The sequence below is a fragment of the Stenella coeruleoalba genome (assembly GCF_951394435.1).
Source record: "Stenella coeruleoalba genome assembly, chromosome: 17".
In the NCBI taxonomy this organism is placed as follows: domain Eukaryota; kingdom Metazoa; phylum Chordata; class Mammalia; order Artiodactyla; family Delphinidae; genus Stenella; species Stenella coeruleoalba.
In genome coordinates, this window is record NC_137163.1 from 4,550,663 (window position 1) to 4,573,468 (window position 22,806).

At 46.1% G+C, this 22,806-nt stretch overlaps 1 protein-coding gene across 6 annotated transcripts in view; it reads left to right on the forward strand.

The window, feature by feature from the left end:
- FAM135B (family with sequence similarity 135 member B) overlaps positions 1–22,806 on the forward strand; it is a 278,477-nt gene that overhangs the window by 104,106 nt on the left and 151,565 nt on the right. For 5 of the 6 annotated variants that reach the window (XR_013824617.1, XM_079901950.1, XM_079901951.1 and 2 more), the window contains one exon: positions 6,515–6,610. Coding sequence is in view for 5 of the 6 variants with exons in the window: in XM_079901950.1 (XP_079758076.1) it covers positions 6,534–6,610 (77 nt within the window). In the remaining variant the exon portion in view is untranslated. Of the gene's footprint in view, positions 1–6,512; positions 6,611–7,486; positions 7,652–22,806 lie in introns of those variants that run through there. The other variant, XM_079901953.1, reaches the window with a different exon arrangement.

Consider the following 22,806-nt stretch of genomic DNA (forward strand, 5'->3'; position numbering starts at 1 on the left):
TCTTTGGGTGTTTACGCTTGTCTTTGCTATGTGTAACCTCCTATGATTATTATTAGCTATTCTAATGTGAACATTATCCACTGCTTATTGAGCACCCAGAATGTTACTGGAACAATATCCATTAGTGTCAATCTGAAAAAAAAAACACTGCAAAATAGACGCTACTTTTAGCTGGGAGGGAAAACCTGGTTTAACGTGACCCAGCTAGTCCCTAAAATGGTCAGCACGTGACCCACGTTTGTCAGGGTCAGAGCTGCTGCCCCTTGCGTGATTCTTGCTGTCTCCCCGAGAGCTCAAGTCACCACGTGCCTTTTGTGTGTGCACGTGTGTGTGTGCGTGCGCGCGCACACACACTTAGGTGCCCGTTTGTGTACGTGCATTTCAGGAGGTGGGAGGAGAGATGAATTGCCACCCACTCTGGTCACATGCTTAACTTCTGGGTGAGTGTCACCAGCACTGGCAGGGAGGGGAGGCTCCGTGCTGGAAGCTGCCGGCAGCAGTGGTGCTTCCTTGCCTTTGGTACTTTGAGGCTCTCCCTGAGTTTACACGTCTGTTACCCTTTTATGAGGCTGTGAAACCTTACGTGACCTCATGCCTGCGTTCTCAGGTGCTGCTTAAGAGGGGCACAGCACCCCAAGGGGAGCAAGGACTCAGTGCTGCGTGGGGTGCTTCTTTTGGCGTTGTCTTCAGACATGAAAATAATAAACGTATACAGCACATTTTGATTTCTACACTGAAGGAAAGAAAATACCTTTTAACGTCAGGGGGCCAAGTGGCCGGGGCTGAGTTTGCTGTGATGAGTGAGAGTCTGGCCTTCGCTCTGCCCCTGCCAGCTGGGAGACCCTGGGGAAGCCCATAGCCTGCCAGGGGTCCAGTAACTCCTACGGGGAAAGGCGTTATTTCTTTCCTTCCATGGCCACCAAACTGTTTTTAGGTTTTCTTCCTTGTCTTAATGGTTGGTACTTATTAAACATATATCGTCTGCCGGCTCCAAAGCAATTTCCAGTTGGGGAAACTGAGGCACAGCGAGCCTAAGGTCTTGCTTGAGGTCCTATACTATACTCTGAGGGGCTGAGGTCTCCATCTCTCAGACTGGCCAGCCTCCTGCAGGCTGCCCTGCTGGGTCATGGCCTTCACCACTGGGCGTTCTTGCCTTCTCTGTTCACCTTTGTGTCATGGTGCCTATCCTTGTGGACCACAGCCATGACCTGGCTCTCTCCTTTCTGGTCTGTGTCCTCTGATGGCCCAGTTGTCTCTGTGTCCCTGGTGCTTCGAGCAGGTCTGCGTGCTTCATCCTCATCCTGGTGTGTTGAAGGAACGAACACCTCCAGGAGATTCTCCGCGTTTGATCCTAAGCAATCCTGCCTTGAAAGGGGGCTGTTGGCCCACGTTCCAGATGTGAACACTGAGGCTCAGAGATGCTGTGTGGCTGGTCCTACGTCCCATTCAGAGGTGAGGCCCAGAGATGGGATCTAATGCAGATGGGGTGTTCTTACAGCATGGCAGAAGCTTTCCTTTCCAATGAAGAGATGCTAGTTTTCATTCCTAATGAGATTGTTTTCTTTGAACACGGAGCTGACTCTCATCGCAGTGACCAGGCAGAAAACTGGAGTTATCTACCTCTTTAGAATGGCTGTCTGAAGAAAAGTGCCCCGGAGGGGAGGGTATCCGTGAATGCCATTACGCGTGTTCAGAGGACCATTTCTGCTGCTTCTCTCAGAGCCGAGGAAGCAGCTCCGTCTGATAGGGTGTTCCAGGTCCCTGTGGCTCCCCCAGGAGCTCTCTGGGTTGTGCTCTGGCATCCTTACTCTGTCCTCACTTCCTGCCCTGCAGTATCAGGCGGCCCTTTCCTGAAGCTTCCCCACTTGCCATGTTGTAATTCTAAGACTTGTAATCTTTTGAGCACAGTAACTTTGCATGCCCTTTTCATAAAGTCAATGCTGATGTCTATTAAGATCAACACGCCGTTTTTCATTTAATCTTTCAAAGGCCACACACTTTGAAGATTGATGTCTTAAAAGAAAGATTACATTTTAAAGGAAGACGTGTTTGTAAAGGGATTTGTTTCCAAGCTGTATCTAATGAGGTATTGGCGCGGTGGTATTTCTCCAAAATAGCCTTAATATTTCTAACAAATTTCCTCAGAGGCTACTGTGAATGTTCCGAAACATTTTTGAAAATGTAAGTAACTAATGAAACATTTGAGAAACATTGCAGTAAAAAGTACAAACCGTTTTTCTACCTTAGTTGACACGGAGGCCAGGCCTCCAGGGACCCCAGAGCCTCTAACATAAAGGAGAGAGGGATAGTGCTTTGGGGCTGGATGGCATAGGGGCCTTTTGAATTTCTGCCAACAGTGTTGAAGGCAGAAATAAAAATACTAACTGCTTCCGCTGATGAGTGGTTGACGATTCGCCGGGAAATGACTGAAGCTTTTTACGTACATGGTCATCTTCAGGCCTCAGAGCCGCTGTAATGCCTGACATTCCGCCTGCGGTGCCCGTGGAGAGATGGGGCCTTGGGAGATCCTGTGGTACAAGAACTAAAGGGGGTGGATTCAAGCTCAGCTCTGACGTGGAGCGGGGAGGAAAGCTTTGTGCCCGGAGGTGGGAATGGTCCAGGCTGAGGCTGGGAAGACCCGCTCCAGGTGGGGAGAAACTACTCACTTTTCTGAGCAGAGGGAGGTTGGCATGGGTGACCTTGAACCCAGGCACGACCTCAGGAAATGCTAGTTTGACGTTGAGCACATCAGGATCACATCACATGGAACAGAAGCATTGAAGCCACTAGAACATGGGGGGCTCTTCTATGGTAAGCAGTTAGTGCAGAGATGCCTGGGGTGTGTGTGGGGTTGTGTGTTTTGTGGGCGGGGTGTGTTGTGTATGTGCTGTGGGCATCTTGTGTGTTTGTTGGGTACTGTGTGTGGGTATGTCATGTGTTTTGTGTGTGTGTGTGTGTGTCTGGGTCTGTACCAGGTGTGTGAGTGTGATATGTATGTGTGTCGGACGTGTTGAGTGTGAGCCGTGTGTCGTTCAGTGCGTATGTCATGTGTGTATTGTCTGTGTGCTCTAACACGTGATCTCTACTGACCGTGAAAACAACTTTACGGGGCGGGTACTCTTATTATTCCCAACTGGACAGGAGGAAACAGAGGGACAGAGAGATGAACAAAGCGATGGGCCCGAAGGCACGCAGCTCGCGAGGAGCCGAGTCCACTCGGGTCTGCCTAAGTCCACGCCTCCCGTCTCTGCACCGGCGCCTATCCTTGGTGCCATTCTGCCACGAGTGTTTGCGTCAGAATTCCCTGGAGGACTTGTGAAAGCACAGATTCCTGAGCCTCCCTCCTGCAGCTTCTGATTTAGCCGGTCCTGGTGGGACCCAGGAATTTGCTTTCATAACCAAGTGAAGCTGGTGCTGCCGGCCTGGGGACCACACCTGTAAATCAGCCCTGTCGCTGTGCGCTCTGTAGTCCTCAGACAGATCAAGGAGAGCGTTGGGACCGAAGCCAGTGATTCTTTTAAAACTTTTAATTTTATATTGGCGTATAGCCGATTAACAATGTTGTGATAGTTTCAGGCGCACAGCAGAGCGACTCAGCCAAACATATACGTGTATCCATTCTCCCCCAGACTCCCCTCCCATCCAGGCTGCCACACAACATGGAGCAGAGTTCCCTGTGCTCTAAAACCCGTGGTTCTGGATTCCTGCAGATTCCTGCACCTCCTGCAAAGTGGACCTAGTACAGTTACCAGCAAAATCAATGTGGACTTTTAGAACTGACATTTTAAATGTGAGCTCATCGTCCTCATTGAGTTGGTGTTTGGCTGTAATGAATCACATGGTATTAAAAAGGAAAAGGCAGCTTCCCCACCGAGAAGCTGTGTTCGCATCTCCACGTTCCAGGATTGCATCCAATAGTCCCTGAACAGTAGGAGGGTAGGGTGCATCTTCCCAGGAGGAAATATTCTGTACGGTATTCTCTATGTATTACGTATTTTTTTCTTCTAAACATTAATTCCACCCTCAACCCCCGCCCCCCCCAAAAAAAAACCACTGTCTCAGCCCTTCTGCAAGTAAGGACTGGCACCAGAAAACCAAAGCGATGGGCTCCCGGGTCAGTGTTCTTGCCTCGTGTGGCATGATGCTCCCCTGTGTGAATCAGGGTCAATACTGCCTGCCTCAGAGAGGTTTGAGGGGCGTGTGAAGTGATGAATGGAAATCCCCGAACAGTGCTTCGCCTGTGGGTGTAGGGGTGTCCTGTTCCTGCGCTCCCTTTGATCCTCCATAAGCTCCCCCCAGGAGCAGAGATCATGGGAGGTTCAGGCATTACCGGGACAGACAACCGCAAGCAAGGGTGTCAGACGTCTTTGCCAGCTCTGCAGTGTTTTAAGGATTGAGACTGAGTGGGGTGGTGAGAAAGAGGGGGGATGCAGTGGTTGCCGTTGAACGTGAAAACGAAATGAAGCCCAGAGTGGCTCTGTTTGCTGGCCCCTCCACTGGCCTTTTACTAGAAATGCCTTGAAATTGAAATTGAGTGGCGGGTCCTGACCTTGACCGGCTCCGATGCATTCGGCAGGACCGGGGAGCGCCTCGACGGGTCACGCATCAGGGAAACAGGTTTTCGGTACTTTTTCTGAGTCTGGCTTTTCCAGGCTCATCGGCTTGAGATTCCATCCTGCAGAATTTATGGCGGTTGGGCCCTAGGATCTGAAGCACTTTAACGTGGTGTGTAACGTGGTGTGCGGGGTCCTGCGTCTTTAGAAATGTTGCCCCGGATAGCACCCTTGCCAGGGCTGAGATGCAGCTAAGGCCTCGTTAATCCCTTGTGCTCTTATTCTTGGGAGCTGGCCGAGCGTGGCCCCATTAGCTGCAGTGAAGTTGTGCTCTGAACCCCAGCCATGGTGGTCTGGTCCTCAAGGCGTCTTGGGGGCAGAAAGAAGAGGGGCTTTGAAAGGAGACTTAGGTACCAATCACTGCTTGCCAGCTAGGAGAGACCACATGTCCTCTTACTCCCCCCGCCCCCCTCTTATTCTCTCCCCGCCCCAAGATCATGCCAGCTGCTACCTATTTAGAACCTTCTAGTTCCCCCAGAACCTGCTCAATTGCAAGGAATTGCGAGTAATTATCTCCTTTCCTCCTCCTAGGTAGCTTGTACTGTCCCATTACACATGGTAGTAAACTGAGGCTGCTTACCCAAAGCACACACCACTAGAATATTCTGGAGTCACAAAGGGGCTCCAGGTTAGAGACTTTCTGATCCTTTTCCTTGTCTGCCCTATGGGGCAAGAACTTTTATCACAACATTCTTCTTGGACAGAATCAGACGACTCACATAAAATATGCAGCACTGGGCTTCCCTGGTGGCGCAGTGGTTGAGAGTCCGCCTGCCGATGCAGGGGACACGGGTTCGTGCCCCGGTCCGTGAAGATCCCACATGCCGCGGAGCGGCTGGTCCCGTGAGCCATGAGCTGCTGCGCCTGCGCGTCCGGAGCCTGTGCTGCGCAACGGGAGAGGCCACAACAGTGAGAGGCCCGCGTACCGCAAAAAAAATGCAGCACCAGGAATACACTAAATGCTCAGTAAAAGTCAGTTGCTTTTCCTTCTCCAAATCTCTGATATCTAGGTGATTTCATATCCTCAGAAAATCCATCCTGCCTTGAGTCTCCCTGTCAATTTGTTTCTCATCCTAGACTGGGAATATTTTAATTTTGTACCCTTTCATCTTTCCTATCCAACCTTCTTATTATTGGCCCAGGGTGTCCTGGCTTGGCAAATCAACAACCTGTCACGCTGGGTTCAGCATCTGCTTGGCGATAGCGCCCACTGCCTCTGCTTCCCCTGCTCGGTAGAAAACACATTTGTCCTTGCACTCCAGGCACCTTCCATCTTTAGAGACTATGTTTATACTACCAATGATAGAACCATCTTCATTCATTATTATTAATCATTATTAATTGTCTCTTACATTTATGAACTTTTTGCTACATGTTGGGAACTGTGCAAAGTGCTCTATGTGGCAGATTTATTTAATCTCCCCATTGTCTATCAGAGTTATATGCCATTAGCAGTCCTTCTGTTACAGATGAGGAAACTGAGGATGGGATAGGTTCCGTTGACTTGCTCAAGGTCACACAGTAGAGAGTGGAGGAGTGGGAATTCTTGCTCTGTTGGCCATGAAGCATGTGCTCGTAGCTGGGATGCTCGTGCCTCCAGGTGCTGACAGGTAAGGAAGGGCAGGGAACTAGCCCAGCTTTAGAATTAGTGTATCTGGGTCTGAGTCCCAGTTCTTGGAGGTGTGAGCTGTGTGACATCCTGTCAGTTACTTCATCTCTCTGTGTGTGTCCTATAATAGGAACCCCTGGGTGATGGTGTCCAATGGACACGTCATGGTCCCGTTGGCCAGATACCCTTGTCCCTCTACGTCAGTGCTGTTTGAGTTCCAGTTGCAGAAGCCCAGGCTCTCTGTGTTTGGCTGATGTGATCTCAAGCTGTTCATTTCCCTCTTGTTTTTTAGGTAATGAACCGAAAAGATCATGTCTGAGGTACAAGGAACGGTGGAGTTTTCTGTAGAGCTACATACATTTTATAACGTGGATCTCTTTCAGAGAGGGTGAGTATGCTTTCGCTATTTGTATTTATTTACACATTTGTTTTGTTTTTTCTCTGGCAGATCTTGGTGGTGAGGACGGGTCATAGGAAATTTTGGGTTCATGAGGAAAGAATTTGTATTATTTTTCCTGCCAAGTGGAAAATCCAAACTTTTAGTGCATTTGAAAATCAGCCATAAATTGACAAAGACCAGAAAAATGCTAATTTCTCTCATCCTCCTGCACGTCTTCCTACTTGCTCTTTCCATGAAATCTGTCAGTCAGTGTTAAAGGAAAGTGAATTTATTGGAAGTGAAGCTTGCCTGGGTAGCTCTGATAAAAAAGGTGTCTGTAGGATCAATATTTCTAGGGGCCATCTCCCCAAACCACATATCATAAAACCTGTACCCAAATCTCTCAAAAACTGAGAATTTACAATGTCTTATTAATTAATTAATTTATTTTTGCGGTACGCGGGCCTCTCACTGTTGTGGCCTCTCCCGTTGCGAAGCACAGGCTTCGGACGCGCAGGCTCAGCGGCCATGGCCCACGGTCCCAGCTGCTCCGCGGCATGTGGGATCCCCCCGGACCGGGGCACGAACCCGTGTCCCCTGCATCGGCAGGCGGACCCTCAACCACTGCGCCACCAGGGAAGCCCTACATTAAAAAAAAATGTCTTTTTTAAATACACAATTAAAATATAGCTGCTCCTACTTTTTCACGATGTACTCCGAATTTGGCATTTTACGTGCACGATCTCACTAAGTCCCACACTGAGATGGAATCACCAGTTCATCCGAGCCCAACACTAAGTAGTTTGAGATACGTGAACTTACATATGGATTTGTAACCATAATTATTAATAGTGTACCTCTTCTGCACTGTATATTGACCATCAGATATTGACTAAAGCTCGTATGAAATCGTCATCGTTAACAAGACATTTCAAAATGGCACACCCAGAGCACAAAGAGAGCCCTGTGCAGGCGGAAGGGGAGGTTGAAGGTGAATATGGAAATCGTGAATTACTCGCTAAGCCTGCGGTGCTCTTCTCTCCTTTCCAGGTCTATGTGGTTTGGGGAAGCATCTCGTTTAACTGCATTCACTGCTAAAGTCTAATGTTGAATTAGTCTGAATTAAAACCAGACTATTGAATCACTGTTCTGTGTGTGTATATATATATATATGTGTGTGTGTGTGTGTATTTTAACATGCATAATATATTATATATAATTTTAATTATTGTATATTACTGTATAAATTACCAGCGTATATATATATAATATATTATATATGTTATGTGTATAATTTTATTACTGTGTATGTATATATTACAAAAGTTATGTGTTCCATCAATACATAAAATAACTATTTTTAAAACATGAATTATCACATTTCTTATCTCATCTTTTAAAATACCTTTTCTTGTGTTTATAATGCATACTATATACAAGTAGAACTGTACATGTATATGATTTATAAATAAATATACATATATTGGGGTTGCATGCCCAAAAATGTTTTTACTGGTAAACATGCAAATCAACCGTTGGAGACCACTGGTCCCTCTAGCAGAGCAAGGGGAACTCTCACAACTTTCTTCTGGCTCTTGCTACTATTTCATGGTGTCAAGGAGTGTGGAACTCTAGGCACACACGTCGATGTGGATGAGGGCATAACTGTATGATCAAACTTGCTTGAGGGTGGGTTTCATTTCAGCTACCTCCACGAACAGGCTAGGGCATCTTTTGGATGAAGGCGATTAGACCTCTCCGGGGTGGAGGGAGTGCTAGGATCTCTAAGGTCCCATCTGCAATAAGACCTTGACGTGAATGGTCCCCAGCCCCCTGGATTCTACCTACAGGGAGCTGTGGACAGGCTGGGCATGATGCCAGCCAGGATTCTGCATCTGCCAGGGGAGTATCTGACGGCCGTGGTCCCTGATGCTCAAGGGCCAAGGAATTTTCCACTCTGAATCCTACAGGAGCCATGAGGATGGTGAAATGTAATTGCTTTCCTAGCAAGCACTCCGTGGGGATGTGATAGCTGCAGTCCAGACCTAGTAGGCAAGGTGGGGGCCTGGGTGAAAGAAAGTGGATGATCTCCTGATGTCATTAAAGAGAAGGAAGGTGGGATTTGGGGAAGCTGGTCCTTTTGGGGGGGTGTGAGGATGTATGATTAAACGTGTGCTCCATACTGTCCTTGGGATGGTAGAAATCAGAGCTGGGGCTTGCAAAGGGAGGAGAGCGCCCTTCTTTGGATTGCGTTTGGCTGTGGTCATGCAAGTTCCACCTGGCTTCTCCAGTTGACGAGTAGTGCCTGTGGGCCTGTGTTACAAATGTGCTAGCTCACTTACCCCATCTGCCCAGATAGACACCCCTTCGTGATTCGTTGTGAGATGTTGTGTTGGAACCGCGTGGATACAGAACTGAGAATATTGAGCGAGGATTTGCCCTGAGCAGGGAGTTACTTGCTTATAGCACATTTATATTTGTCAATAGTTTTTCTAGTCCCAGAATGCATACTGCTCTTTGGTGATGTTTGCTTTGAACAGTCAACTTGCATTTATGCAAGGTCTGTGTTGACTGAGGTGAATTCTCAAAGGAAAAGCATATCTGAAACCAGTCAAAAGCATCATGAATTGCCACCCCTGTACTTGGCAGTGAGACTCATCCTGATAAAAAGCCAGGGGCAGGGAGGCACTTGGGAGCCTGGCTTTGGGGTCAGACCTGACTTTGAAGCTAAACTCTGCCACTTATAAGCTCTGAGAACATGTCCCTTTAAAACCAGTTATCACTCTAAAATGGTGATGACAAAGTCTATCTCGTGGGGTAATCTGAATGGTTATGGCACTAGTTGCATTAATTAATATATGCAGAGCAGCTAGCGTGGAACCTGGTATCTAGTCGATGCTATCTAAATTGTCACTTCTACTAGTAAATCCTGGCTTCCAATCCGTCCTTAACACTATTAGCAGAGTTATTACCCCAAAGGGTTGTTGAGACCATCTTGTTTTCTCACTCCTCAGCCCAGTGCTCAGAGACTGAACGGTTTGAACTTAAACTTCTTCTATCTTTACTGTCTGTACTCAGACCATTCTTGACCCTCCCCTCCAATATCTGCCTTGAAAATTCTACCCTCTGCAAGTTCCCGCTCCAATATCACCTCCTCTCCAAACCACCTCTGTATATTGATTGACGTTCACCTACTGTAGTCAGCCCAGTTTTTATGAATCCTCCTTCTCCCTGTTTCTAAAGCGCACCTCACGTGTTTTATTCTGTCCTCCACTCACACACGCATGACCGCAAACACTAGTAAGCGTACGTTATTGGCTTAGGCTCCATAAGGATGAAGATGAAAGATATTCTGCCTTCAAAGTGTTTACCAGCTAATGAGGGAGATGGATACATATATAGAAAATGACCTTGGTGTGTGATACGGTCTATAACAAAGACAGATTCGGGTGCTGTGCTGTGAAACAGAAGCAGGAAGCCAGTCTGTGGGCAGCGTCAGAGAAGATGTCTTGGTAGGAGATAAGCTATCATTTGAAAGCTGGGCGGGCGTTGGCCGAGCAGAGGACCTGGAAGGGCAGGACAGGAAGGGCTCAGCGGTGTCAGGAAGCAGGGCCAACCTGAAAGACCAAAGTGCAGTGAAGAGTAGGAATGGAGAAGTGGATGGGGTAAGAGGGTTACAGCCTACCTTTTACTGGACGTGTGAGTATAGAGATATTCATGTCAACTGCCACACACTTTCTTAGATTGCCATGGGCGGAGGGCTGGGCTGAAAAAGGGAATGATAGTGATGTCCTGTGTGGCTTTAACTTCTTCTCAGCTGGATGCAAGCTCCTTCAGGCTAAGGACTTCCTCTTACGTAGCTTCATATGGCCAGTGCCCAGCATAGAGCCTGGTGCACCCTGACAGATCAAGAGCAGCTTAGGTGTGGGGTCACGTGGCTCTTCATTAAATGATAGTCATAAAGATAAAACAGTCCCTTCTTTCATTATATGGTTGTGACGTCTCCTCTTCCCCAATAGGAGACTGGATCTTAACACATGCCTTTGCACATGCCTTCTGCTCAGGAACCTGTGGAGATGCCACCCTAGCCTTCTAGCATGGGTTCTGGGAGCCAGAAAGCAAAAGGGAAGCTATTATTTCATTTACAATAATTTTCTAATAAGGAGATGCTTAAGTGAACAATTAATTATAAAACCCATTGCCTGGATACGTGTAAGTCATTAATATATTAATAATTCATACCTGCTTATGAGAGCATGAACCTTCATTTCTAACAGTGTTAGCTGAAAGGGAGCTAACATTTGTCCTTGAAAATGAATTCAGATTTCATTTTCAGTCTTAATTCAAACAAGGCTCTGAATCAAAGCGATTTTCTTCCTGAGTGAAGGTTTTCATTGTTTGCTGTTCAGATTCACCTCCTCCTTTCCTCCACTCCTTCTCTACAAGGTCGTTTAGAAGATTTTCCCTACTCAGAGGTTTTAGATGCTTTTACATATAAATTCTGTCCTGCCCACAGAGTAGTTGCGCAAAAAAGAACTGTAATCAGTATGATCAGATCTTACGTGGAAGGTCCAATGCTCGTAGAAATGTTAGGATTGAAATCCCCCCAGAACAAACTCACCTGCCTTGTCTCTACCGGAGTGAAAACGGTTGGCTCCCAAGTTAAGTGATTCCTGAAAGAAAATCCCATCTTGTGTTTATGCCTTGACATCCCCACTGTGGCCTGATGCCCAGCGACAGCTAAGCTCCCTGGGAAATTAGCTAACCAGCCCTGATGTGCCTTAATAGACTCAGAAATACGATTACCTTTGCTTGCCAGAGAGCAATTCATTGATTTGTCTGGTTCTGTCAGAAACAATCCTTTCCTTTACTTCTCTTATTAAAATATGTTGGGATCCTTCTCATTCATTCCTACCCTTTTGGAAGGGAGTGGGGATTATACATGGTCTGATTTGGGATTTTTATCACTTACAGCCAAGTGTTCCATCTAGCACAAGGAGGGTAGATAGGCTCGATGATCTTTAAGAGTCTTTCTGTGAAATTCCATGATGATTATTTTCATAAAAATTTGATCTCTCTTTCCCCATAAAATGGCATTTTATCTCCCCGCGATAAGTTTTTTATTTTAAATATCTGTTTAAGTAATACTGAGGATAAACAAGGATATAATTATGATAAATGGGGCTTGTTTAGTAAAACTGCTATTTAAGAACCAGTGATATACTGACAGTAATAAAGGGATTTCTGTCCCTCAGATATTTGTCTCAATGTCGTTCTTTGAAGCAATTTAACGCTCACCATCTTTAGAAGTCTCCATTCAAATATCTTTACTTTGCTAGGTTTTACTCCTTGGCTACATATTCAGGCATATAGGCCGCTCTGGGAAACATCAGTACTCAAGGTGTGGGGTGGGTGTGTGGGTGTGTGTGTGTGTGTGTGTGTGTGTGTGTGTGTGTGTGTGTGTGTGTGTGTGTGTGTGTGTGTGTGTGTGTATCATCAGACCTCAGACATACAGAATGCTTCGCGAATTTGCGCGTCATCCTTGTGCAGGGGCCCTGCTGTCTTCTCTGTATAGTTCCAGTTTTAGTATGTGTGCGGCCGAAGCGAGCACTAAAACAACATTTTAAATAATTATTCCTGTGGAGGGTGAACAGACGTCAGTTGCCCAAGGGCTTATGTAGATGGACCTCCTGGATTATTTTGCTAGCAAATCCACATTCCTGTTAACAATTACCCTGTCCCATTTTTTTTTTCCTGTTTTTTTCCCTTTGAATCTGTGACTTCATAAGCCTGCTGCTTTAAGCCTTTTATCCTCTTAACCCCTGGCTGAGGACATGCTCAGCAGATCTGTAAAGAAAAGCTCCTTCCAGGGGGCTGAGAGCTGGCCTGCCGAGATTAAAATGTCTCTGGTGAGCTCAGAACCACCCACAGGGCCTAATAACCTGGGGGAGGAATAAAGGCGGAACAGAAAGCCAATGGATAGTGTGGTCCTTTCTAGTTTTGTGCTCACAGGTCCTCGCTCAGGCCTCTCAAGGAGAACGACAGGGCACGTGGTCATGGACGTGGTGTAGAGGGCAGAGCAGAGACCCAGATCTGGTCTAAGACACAGAGACCTTGGATCTATCTGCACGTCTTCTGCAACTAGCAGGGTACCCGTGGGCGAGTTACTTTCTCGGTTTCCTTACTTGTTTTGCAGGATCTCTATTGGAAGTCATGAGGTGATATTTGTAAAGCAGCTAGTTAGAGAGCCAGGCCTGGCAGTGCTGCCAAAGTGGGCCAAGCCCTCTCTGGCCTTTCTGTCCCACTGATTACAGTGCAAACTCTGCACCAGACGGTCCTCAGCTGGTCAGTGCCAGGGCTGGAGCAGACCACTGGCCTGGTCGGACTCTGGACTGGGTGATCCTTTTTATATTTTAAGCAGTTATTTAAATTCATCGCTACTAATCTCCCAGGAAGAGGTCTCCTTGCCAGTCGGAAACCTAATGGACTCCATGCGGATTTGTATTGGCCTCAATGGGGGAAATTCTGCTTTCTCTTCTTTATCTCATTTTTGGAATCTATAAAGTGAAAATGCCACAGTTCTTTTCTTCTGCCTTTATTGAGATGTAATTGACATATAATATTGTGTAAGTTTAAGGTGTATGTGTGATGATTTCATGTATGTATATATCGTGAAAGGATTACAATACGGTTAGTTCAGACATCCCTCAGCTCAGATAGTTACCATTGTGTGTGTGTGTGTGTGTGTTTGTGTGAGATCATTTAAGATCTACTCTCTTACTAGCTTTCCAATACACAGTACATATCTAAAGAAATAATAGCTTTAGGGAAACTCGTGAGATACTATAGTCAATAGAGTTATACTGAACTATAGGATGTTTCTTTTCTAGAAGGGTCTTTGAGTGGATGTCGGGTCAGAGTAGAAGATATAAGAGAGTGAAGTCCTTAACTGCTCTGGTTTCATTCCCAACTGTTGTCAAATGTCGCTCAAAAGCAATTTTAAATGCATTTCATCGTTTTCTCATTTTAAACTTTCAATAGCCGTCATACAGAGTGAAGTCAGAAAGAGAAAAACAAATATCATATATTAATGCATATATGTGGAATCTGAGAACATTGATATAGTCGATCTTATTTACAAAGCAGAAATAGAGACACAGACGTAGAGAACAAACGTATGAACTGGGAGATTGGGATTGACATATATACACTATTGATGCTAGGTATAAAATAGGTAACTAATGAAAACCTACAGTATAGCACAGGGAACTCTACTCAGTGCTCTGTGGTGACCTAAATGGGAAGGAAATCCACAAAAGAGGGAATATATGTATATGTATAGCTGATTCACTTTGCTGTACAATAGAAACAAACACAGCATTGTAAAGCAACTATACGCCAATAAAAATTAAAAAAATAAACTTTCAATAGCACACACATATAGTTTTGCCTAGTGAAAGAATTATGGTGACATTTTCATCCTTGTACTTTTCCTTATTTTTCACAATATACATATCACTTTTGTAATCAGAACCCTCTCCCTCTCTCTCTCTCTCTCTCTCTCTATATATATATATAATCATCCAACAGAGTGAGGGAGGAAATGATCGTCGCCCTAACAGTCCTCGTTTAATCTCAAATCTCTGTCCCATCTCGTCTTAGACTTCCGCAGAAAGCATTTTACAAAGCTCAGAGGAATTAAACACTGATTAAGAATCTTCAGGGCATCAGGCAGGGAATCTCCACCTTTTGAGTAGAGGAACATTTGTGAACCGTGGGAATCTAAAAATCTCCCACGTCACTGATGTCTGGGTCTCCATGGCCTCACAGATCCCAGGAATTGGCACTCAGGTCACTGCAGTTACTGTTTGGGAAAAGAAAAGACATGCCTGGAAAGTTGGTTCTTTGCTGCTCCTCCTAAAAGTAGGCAGAACTTTGCTTTCATCGGCATGCTGTGCTCCCAGAAAGGGTGAAATTCTATGCTGTCTCTGAAAAAATCTCTTTAGTGTCATTGCATGAAACTTTTATGTTTCAACCCACTAGAATCAACCAGAATTTATTTGGAGTAGAAAATTATAAAATTCTCTATTATTACAAATAGCTTCACGTAACCCCACAATTCTACAAGGGATGTAGTATTATCCCTAAATCATAGAGGAAGCAGAGCCTGACATGGGTTCCAAGTCTGGCTCAGTTTTGCACATTGTGCAGGTGGCCAGGTGGAGGGTTTCTTGCGGGGATGCCTGCACCCCAGAGTCCTTGCATTTGCTCTCTACTTCACGAGGCATGTCTTGTTTGGCTTGGGCAGACGAGGGTGTTCCGATGTTGCGATGACTGCCCCTACCTCCAGCTTCTTTAACCGCTTGCACTTCTGCAAACAGCACAACTACAGAGCACGACTTTCCCTTCTGCTCAGACTTCCTTTCCTGGCCGCCTGGCATCTATCTGGATGTTTTCCTTGAATAATCAGGGGATGATGTACTGGGAATTGAATCCTTCCAGCCAAAGACTGACAGACCCCAGAGGCATTTGCTTAACCAAATCTATTCACACTTCTTTGACAAAAGATCCTTCCGTAAATAGAATCCTCGGAGAAGATCTCTTGCCCGCCCCCCTTTTTCTACCCATTAACGCTTTCTCTACCGTCATCTTTCTCAAGAAGGAGTATGTAGCATCCCTCCCACGCAGCTCTTGCACAAATTGCCCCTTGTAAAACAGACCCAAGGTCGCCTCTTGTTCTTTTATTTATTTCCTCATTAATTTACCCATTCTGGAGACTTTGAGCGCTTGCTCCTGTTGGCTCTGTCCTAGGAATTCTGGGCAGAACATTGAGAAAGAGCCGTGAACTCAAGTTGTTTCCAACGTGCTATGGGAGAAAGAGATGTGAGTTAATAAAGTGATGTCAGAAATGGAACAAAAAAGCACGGACAAGGTCCTAAGGTGCTGAGGGAGGACAGGGATACCATCTCCTCCCTCGGGAGGCATCACGACAGGTTACGCAGAAGACGGGGGTTCTACTGGTCAGGCGAAGGCTGGAGGGGAATCTCAGTCAGTGAGAACAGCATGTGCAAAGGCCTGGGGATGATAAAGGTCATGGCATCCCTGGGAAATGCCACACTGCTGAAGAGGGCTCCCTAGAGGTGGTGTTTTTGATGGAGTGGGAGAGGCGGAATTGCACTCTGTTGATCAAGGAGGGTGAAGAAACCATATAAGTAAGGGAATTTCTTGATGATTTGTGTTGTAAAAATGATGCTTTGGAAGCAAAGAGGATGGCAGGTGGGGTGGGGAAAAATAATGACAGTGGTGAGGACAGCTCAGACGGAGAATAGTTGAAAAATCTTGAAGCAGTGGAATGGGAAGAATTGGTGCTTTAATGTCATGTTACGGGGGAGAGAAGTCATAGTGATAGTCAGTTGCGCCCTTGGGTGAATTGGTACATAAAGTCGAGGAGGGGTAGGACCAGGCAGCCAGAGGTGACGTGAGTCTAGAGGTCCGGAGGCAGTGGGGTATCTGAGTCCAGAGACCAGGTAGGAATCAGGGCTTGGATTTGTCTGCTCATGGGCATAACTGAGCCCGCGTGAAATCATTCAGTAACTTGTGACACTTTGTGAGCTCAGACTGTGTGCCAGGACCTTTACTCTGTCAACTCACTTGATGCTATTGATAGCTCTATGAGCTAGGTATCATTACGTTCATTTTACAGATGGGTAAACGGAAGCTCCAGGACGCCTGGCTATCCCAGGACAGAGTCAAGGTTTGAATTCATGGCTCTTTGCCTCCAAAGCCAGTATTATCAACACTGTTTTTTTATTCTGTTGGCGCGACCAGACTCCAAGAGAAAAATCACGATTTAAGCACAATTGGGTGGAAATGCAGACTAAGGCGTTTGAACTTTCTCCTCTAAGGATGTTACAGGAGGGGTGAGTATGAAATGTTTGAAGGAGGGGAGGATCGGATTTGGGTTAGAACATCCTTTGGCTTAAGCGTGGAGAACGCAGGCACTGCCTGACAGGTAGTTGGCACTCACACATTTGAATTCCTAGTCGTTGGTTGAGGTTACTTATCTGAACCGGGCCCTGATGAAGGAGACGTTTACTGAGCAGTGTGACAAAGACGTTTCTCATCACACTCCAAATCCTATCGGTTGGTAGTTTCTGAGGTTTGTATAAAGCTCAAATCCCACCACTGATTTCTCTCTTCAGATGACTTAGTGAGCTCCAGACCCATAAGAAACAGTAATGAAATGGAACCAGTGTCCTTTGTAGCTGGGAGAGCTCCTAATACTCTCACAGGGCAGGGTATTGACACAACAGAGGGAGCAAATAAGGATTAGGCGTGGATGCCCAAATGGGATTTCTTCCGGCCTCTGTCTACCCCAACTGAGATAAATCTTTACACTCAAGTGTTCAGAGACAGAGGAGGGAGAGGGAAGGAGAGAAGATGAATGGATACCTTGGGTCCAGGAGGGGCCCAGGATTTATAGGCTGAGCTGTACTTAACTGAATACGAAGAATAAATGGCAGATAGAAGACTGTGCATGGCCCTTGATACTTATTGTCTATTATTAAAATACATTCCTTTCAGTATTTAACCCATCAATTTGGCAGTGCTTTCCTACACTCACTTCCTGGGTCACCCGGTCCCATGGATTTAAATACTACCTGTGAGCCACTGGCTTCCCAGTTTATGTCATCAATTTCTGCTCTCTTCCATACTTCAGATTTGTCCTGTAGGTGTTCTCCATCCATTGTCTTCTTGCTGTCTAAAAGGCATCTTAAACTTGACCTATCCGAACCAAAAACCTGATCTCCTGCCCTCCCAAACCTCTTCCATCAAACAGCCCCATCTCAGTCAACTCCATCCTTCTAGGTGTTGAAGCCAACATCTTAGAGCAATTCCTGACTTCCTTCTCTCTCATACCTCTTGTCCACTTCATCCAGAAATAGTATTGACTCTATCTTCCAAATTTATGCAGAATATGACATTTCTCACCTCTATTGCTAATATGTTGGTTTTAGCCATCGTCACGTCTGTCCCATCTGGATTTGCACAATAATCTTCCCCATCTGATCCCCCTGATGCTACCCTTGCTCATCTCTAGCCCCCTTACAACACAGAAGCCAGATGGTCCTTGCAAAGCGTAAGTCAGACTGTGATGCTCCTCTGTTCTAACTCTCTGTTCTCCAATTTACTATGAGTAAAGCCAGAATGACTTACTCTTTCCCTCATTGGCTCACCTCCTGCCATAAGAGTCTGTCTCATTTTTTTTTTAATTAAGTAATTATTTATTTAGTTTTGGCTGCATTGGGTCTTCGTTGCTGCATGTGGGCTTTCTCTAGATGTGGCGAGCGGGGGCTACTCTTTGTTGCGGTGCGCGGGCTTCTCATTGCGGTGGCTTCTCTTGTTGCGGAGCACCGGCTCTAGGTGCGCGGGCTTCAGTAGTTGCGGCACGTGGACTCAGTAGTTGTGGCTCGCGGGCTGTAGAGCACAGGCTCAGTAGTTGTGGCGCATGGGCTTAGTTGTTCTGCGGCATGTGGGATCTTCCGGGACCAGGACTCGAACCCGTGTCCCCTGCATTGGCACCACTGCATCACCAGGGAAGCCCTCATAATAGTCTCTTTGTAGTTTCTTGATAATGTCGGGCATGGAACCTTTGCACTGGCTGTTCCCATTTCATGGAATGCTCTCCCATCAACTCTTTCAAGTTTACTTACTATATAAATAAGGATACTGGGTGCAGAGAAAGGGTACTTTGCCTTGCAGTAGTTAGGCAGCTGGGCAGTGGAAGAATCTGCTGAGGATCTCAGATTTCCTGATTCCTAATCAAGACCTTTTTTCTCACAATCAAAAAAAAAAAAAATCCCGAAGTGTGTTCCATGGAATCTTAGTCTCTAGTGGCAGCCTGCCATAGTCGTCTCTTGGGATTTTCCTTGCAACAATATTCTTTACTCATCATGTCACAGATGTGTGCACACGTGCATGCACAAGTATGTGTGTGTGTGCAGGTGTGCACACACGTGGAGTGGGCTGTGTGATGCTCGTGTTCTAAATAGCATCCCTTTGAGATTGCTCTTTCTCCCATGCTGTCATCCATTCATCAAAAGGGTAGACTTGCAAAATTGTCCGAAGTTGGAGTTGATTAGTGCGGGGTATGGTGCATTGCTTTGTGTCCTGTTTTGTCTGGAAGCCTTCTTCTGAATAATACAGAAATATGAATGTTGATGTAGGTGAAGGAAACAGGTAACATTTATTACCATCTGTTTGTAATAAGAACTTCCTGTGGGATTTCTCGTTTATGTCTTTGAGATATCATGTGAATGAGTAAACTTCTTAGATGAGGCCACAGGGACATTCAGAGGGCTTTGCTCAGTGGCTGGGATGTGGGCTCTGGTGTCAGAGTGTCTGAGTCTGGTTCCCGGTCCCAAGCCCTCAGAGCAATATGGTCCTGGACAAATGACTTCTTCTCTCCACATCTGAAAAACAGATAATGATAGTATCTGCCTCCTATGGTTTTTGTGAACGAAAAATTACATGTGTGTGTATTGTTCTCGATGATTTTGAGCTATCTAATTATTATTGATCATCATCATCATTATGGTTATTACACAGTTTGCCTGAGGGAGCCCTACTGCTGGTGAGTGTCAGTACGGGATTTAAGCCTGCCTCTGGCCCACTGCGAAGCTGATACAGTCTTGTACGTGCTCTGCATTGCTGGCTCCACGTTGCTTATCTCAGCCTGAAGAAGGGGCCACAAAACTACCTCTCTTGAGAATTTGTCCATTTGTCTATCAACATAACCGTCCGTTCATTCCCCCATTCATTCTTCCTGTCATCATGCATATATCAAATAGGTAAAAGGTGGCCCAACCTATGTAAATACTGGGGAATTAAACAAACGAACAGAAAAAGAAACAAAAAATGAATCAACCTAAGCTTAGTCCTTGAGGTATCCTAGGGACTGAACTAGGCCTTTTATCTCCATCATGTCATCTAATTATCCTGGAGAAGCAGATATTGTATTTCCCATTTTACACATGGGCAAACAGCCTTTGACAAACACTAAAATAAAATAACTGAAGCCGTGTAGGCTGCTAATGGTTCCATTCCAAGTCTGTCTCACTTCCAATCCCATGTTCTTTCTCTGAAGCCACTCTGCTTCCCTTCCAAAACCCATATCCGGACCCCTACCTCCAAAGGTCTTCCTGGGGACTCAAGAAATAAGAAAACTCAGAGATGCACCACTCATTCTGTTTGCAGTAATTTCACAAGTTTCGTTAGTCCAGACCTTGAGAAGGACCTGCCCAGCTCACTCATCTTGACTTGCATTGTCCAGTCCTGGTGCCAGAGGGAAGCTGGGTGTTGCTGTCTCCTCTCTGCTCTGGTCAGACCTCAGGGACTTTGAATTCCACTCCATGTATCAGATCCAGGACATCTGGAAGCGTGTTGACAAACCTGAGTACCCTAAGCCTGCAAATGAAGCCCCATCTCTACCCAACAAGGAGTAATTGAACGAATTAGAAAGGATTCAGAATTGTGTGTTCACCATTTAGAGATCACTAATGGCCTCCCAGGAAAAGGAATTAGATGCACCATTAGTTTCTTCAAAGGTCAGAACTAAGACCCTGGGAGTGAAAGGAAGAAATAATTTAAGTACTTGATGTCAGGAACCGTTTTCTAATGGAAAGGTCTTCAAAGGGCAGGGCTGCTTTGAGCATCATGGGTGCCCCTCCCCCTGAAGTGGGGTCAAGATGGTTGAGAGTCTTGGGAAGCTATGTATTTGGTGAGAACAAGGTGACGATGTATTCGATCAGAAATCTTCGAACGTTTTTAAAAACCTTTGACTTCCTTTCCTCAGAGTGAATCTTAAAGGAAAGCCTGATATATAAAAGGAAAAAGTGGAACTGGTTTGGTTGACGTTTCACGGGGTGCAACCTCCGAGGCTGCGCGTCATATCATGGGGGCATCACTGCATCTACTTGAAAACCTTTGGAAAAACAACAGTAAAGGTAGTAACCACTGTACTGGCTAACGTTTATTAAACACTGAACCTGGAACTCTTCTAGGCTTTGTATTTATTACCTCATTCAGGTCTTCAAACAATCCCATGAAGTCGGGGCTAGGATTCTGTCACTGTCATGTAGGTGAAAGAACGGAGGGTCACACAGGTGATGGGCCTCATTTGAGTTGACACTGCTGGGCTCAGGCAGAGCCGGGCTGTATGTTACGACATAGATTGGAGGGTCTCTAAGGTCATGCCAATTCTTACGAGTCTCTGATTCTCCCAGGACTGGTGTGTCTGCGTCAGGTCCCAACTAGCCAACCCCTGGAGACATGTAAGCAGAGCAGATGGTGGGTTGAGGGCTGCTACCTGGATTATCTAAAAAGCAATTTAAAAATCTCAGGAGACCGCAAGACGGCTGTTCGCTGGGGAAGCAGCAGGTTGTCCCTTTCTGCGGGCGCAGCGCTAACTGGGCACCGTTCCGTGTTGGCTCTTCTTTCCTGGGATCTTTCTGAAGCCTGGGTTTCCATGCACGATGCACCAGCAGAGATGACCTGTAGGACTTTTAAGCCTCAGTGTGATAGTTCAAAGGATTCAAGACTTCCTGTAAGCATTGTCACCCCTTTTGTCCTCTGACTTTGACAGCGAATCGTGGGCTTGTGGTTCGTTGATGCCACAGGAAGTGATGCTTTGTGTTTTGAAGAGCTGAGGTCTACTTCCACTCTTTTGTCTAGAAAGCACCTGGGAGGACAAGGACATGGCATTAGCAGGGTCCTGCTCTGAAAACTTCCATCTCCCCCACGAGCAGCCAGCTCCTCTTGGAGAAGATGTCTTCCTACTGCAGACCTGTCATCACCACCCTTCATTTATTCTTTCTTTTGCTCATTTATGTATTCACTCGTCAACACCTATGCGCCAGTCATGGTGCTAGATACTAGGGACCCAGAAGTGATGAACACAAGACCTTTCCATTGAGCTGCCAACTCCTTGCGGTAGAAACAGACACACATTATTGGGCAGTGTGACTGTGATGAGCATTTGCGAGCTCCTGCTCCATGTCAGGCCCTCTGCTGAGCACTTTGCATGATCTTACTTAATCTGCACAGAAACTGAGGCAAGTCCAATCCGCACCCACCTTCTAAAATGGGGAAACTGAGGCCGTAGAAGTTGTGCCAAGCAATATGGGAAGTCTTCTGTGGCAGAATCTGGTTTGCCCTTGGAGAATTCGGGAAAGACTGAGAGTCAAGGATTGGGGTCCCTGATCCTTTTGAGGTGTCAGATGTTTTAGTTGATCATTGGGTAGTTTGGGGCAGGGAGGGGCTTGAGATAGAGCTGGACAGGAAGCTGGGTTAATACCGCCAAGTTCTCCAAAGGGGTTTGCGTCAGTATACAGGGACCACCACGTTGTTCGACCAAGAATCCTCTTGTGATTCTGGCTGCTAACTTGCCTCCCAGCCACCCTGTGCATTAGGGATTAGCCAGGGTTTTGTATGTTCTGTTGCCTCCAAGCTTTGCATTTGCCCCTACGACTGCTAGGAACATCCTTTTTGTCTGCAGTGCTCTCCCTGCTCACTCCTGCTCGGGTTTTTTGTCTCTTCTAAGATATCACCTATCTCAGGAGACTTTCTTATGGCTTATCGTGGTCAGGAGGCTCCTCCAGGCTTTCCTTTGTCCTACCGCTAGCGCTGACCACCTCTCCATTACCTCCAGGGGCCTGACATCCGGGTTCCATCCATTCCTGGTTCCCAGGCTTGCCTCTCAGGGCTGGCACAGAGTGGAGCTCAATGAAAGCTTATTGAGAAATAGACGATTTGGGTTGAAATATTTGGACACTCCCCATCTATGTATTGAACAATAAAACAGTATTTATTGAGGGCCGACTGTGTCGTCGACACAGTTCTGGATGCCATGTTCATGGTTATGACCTGAGCAAAACAGTCCCTGCTCTCACAGAGCACTGGTCCAGTGGGCGAGACAGTCATTACATCTAAACTCCCTTTTCTAAGTAGCCAGTTTGGTGTGAAATACGTGCTATGATGTAAAGTGCAGGTGGCCATAGGAAATATGACAGGAGATGCCTCATTTAGAATGAGGGCTCAGGAGAGATGTCTTGGAGGAAGGAACGTTTAAAAGGAGACTTGAAAGTTAATTAAAAAATAGCTAAGTTTGAGTGGGAGGAAAGAGGCTGAACAAAGGGCAGGCATGA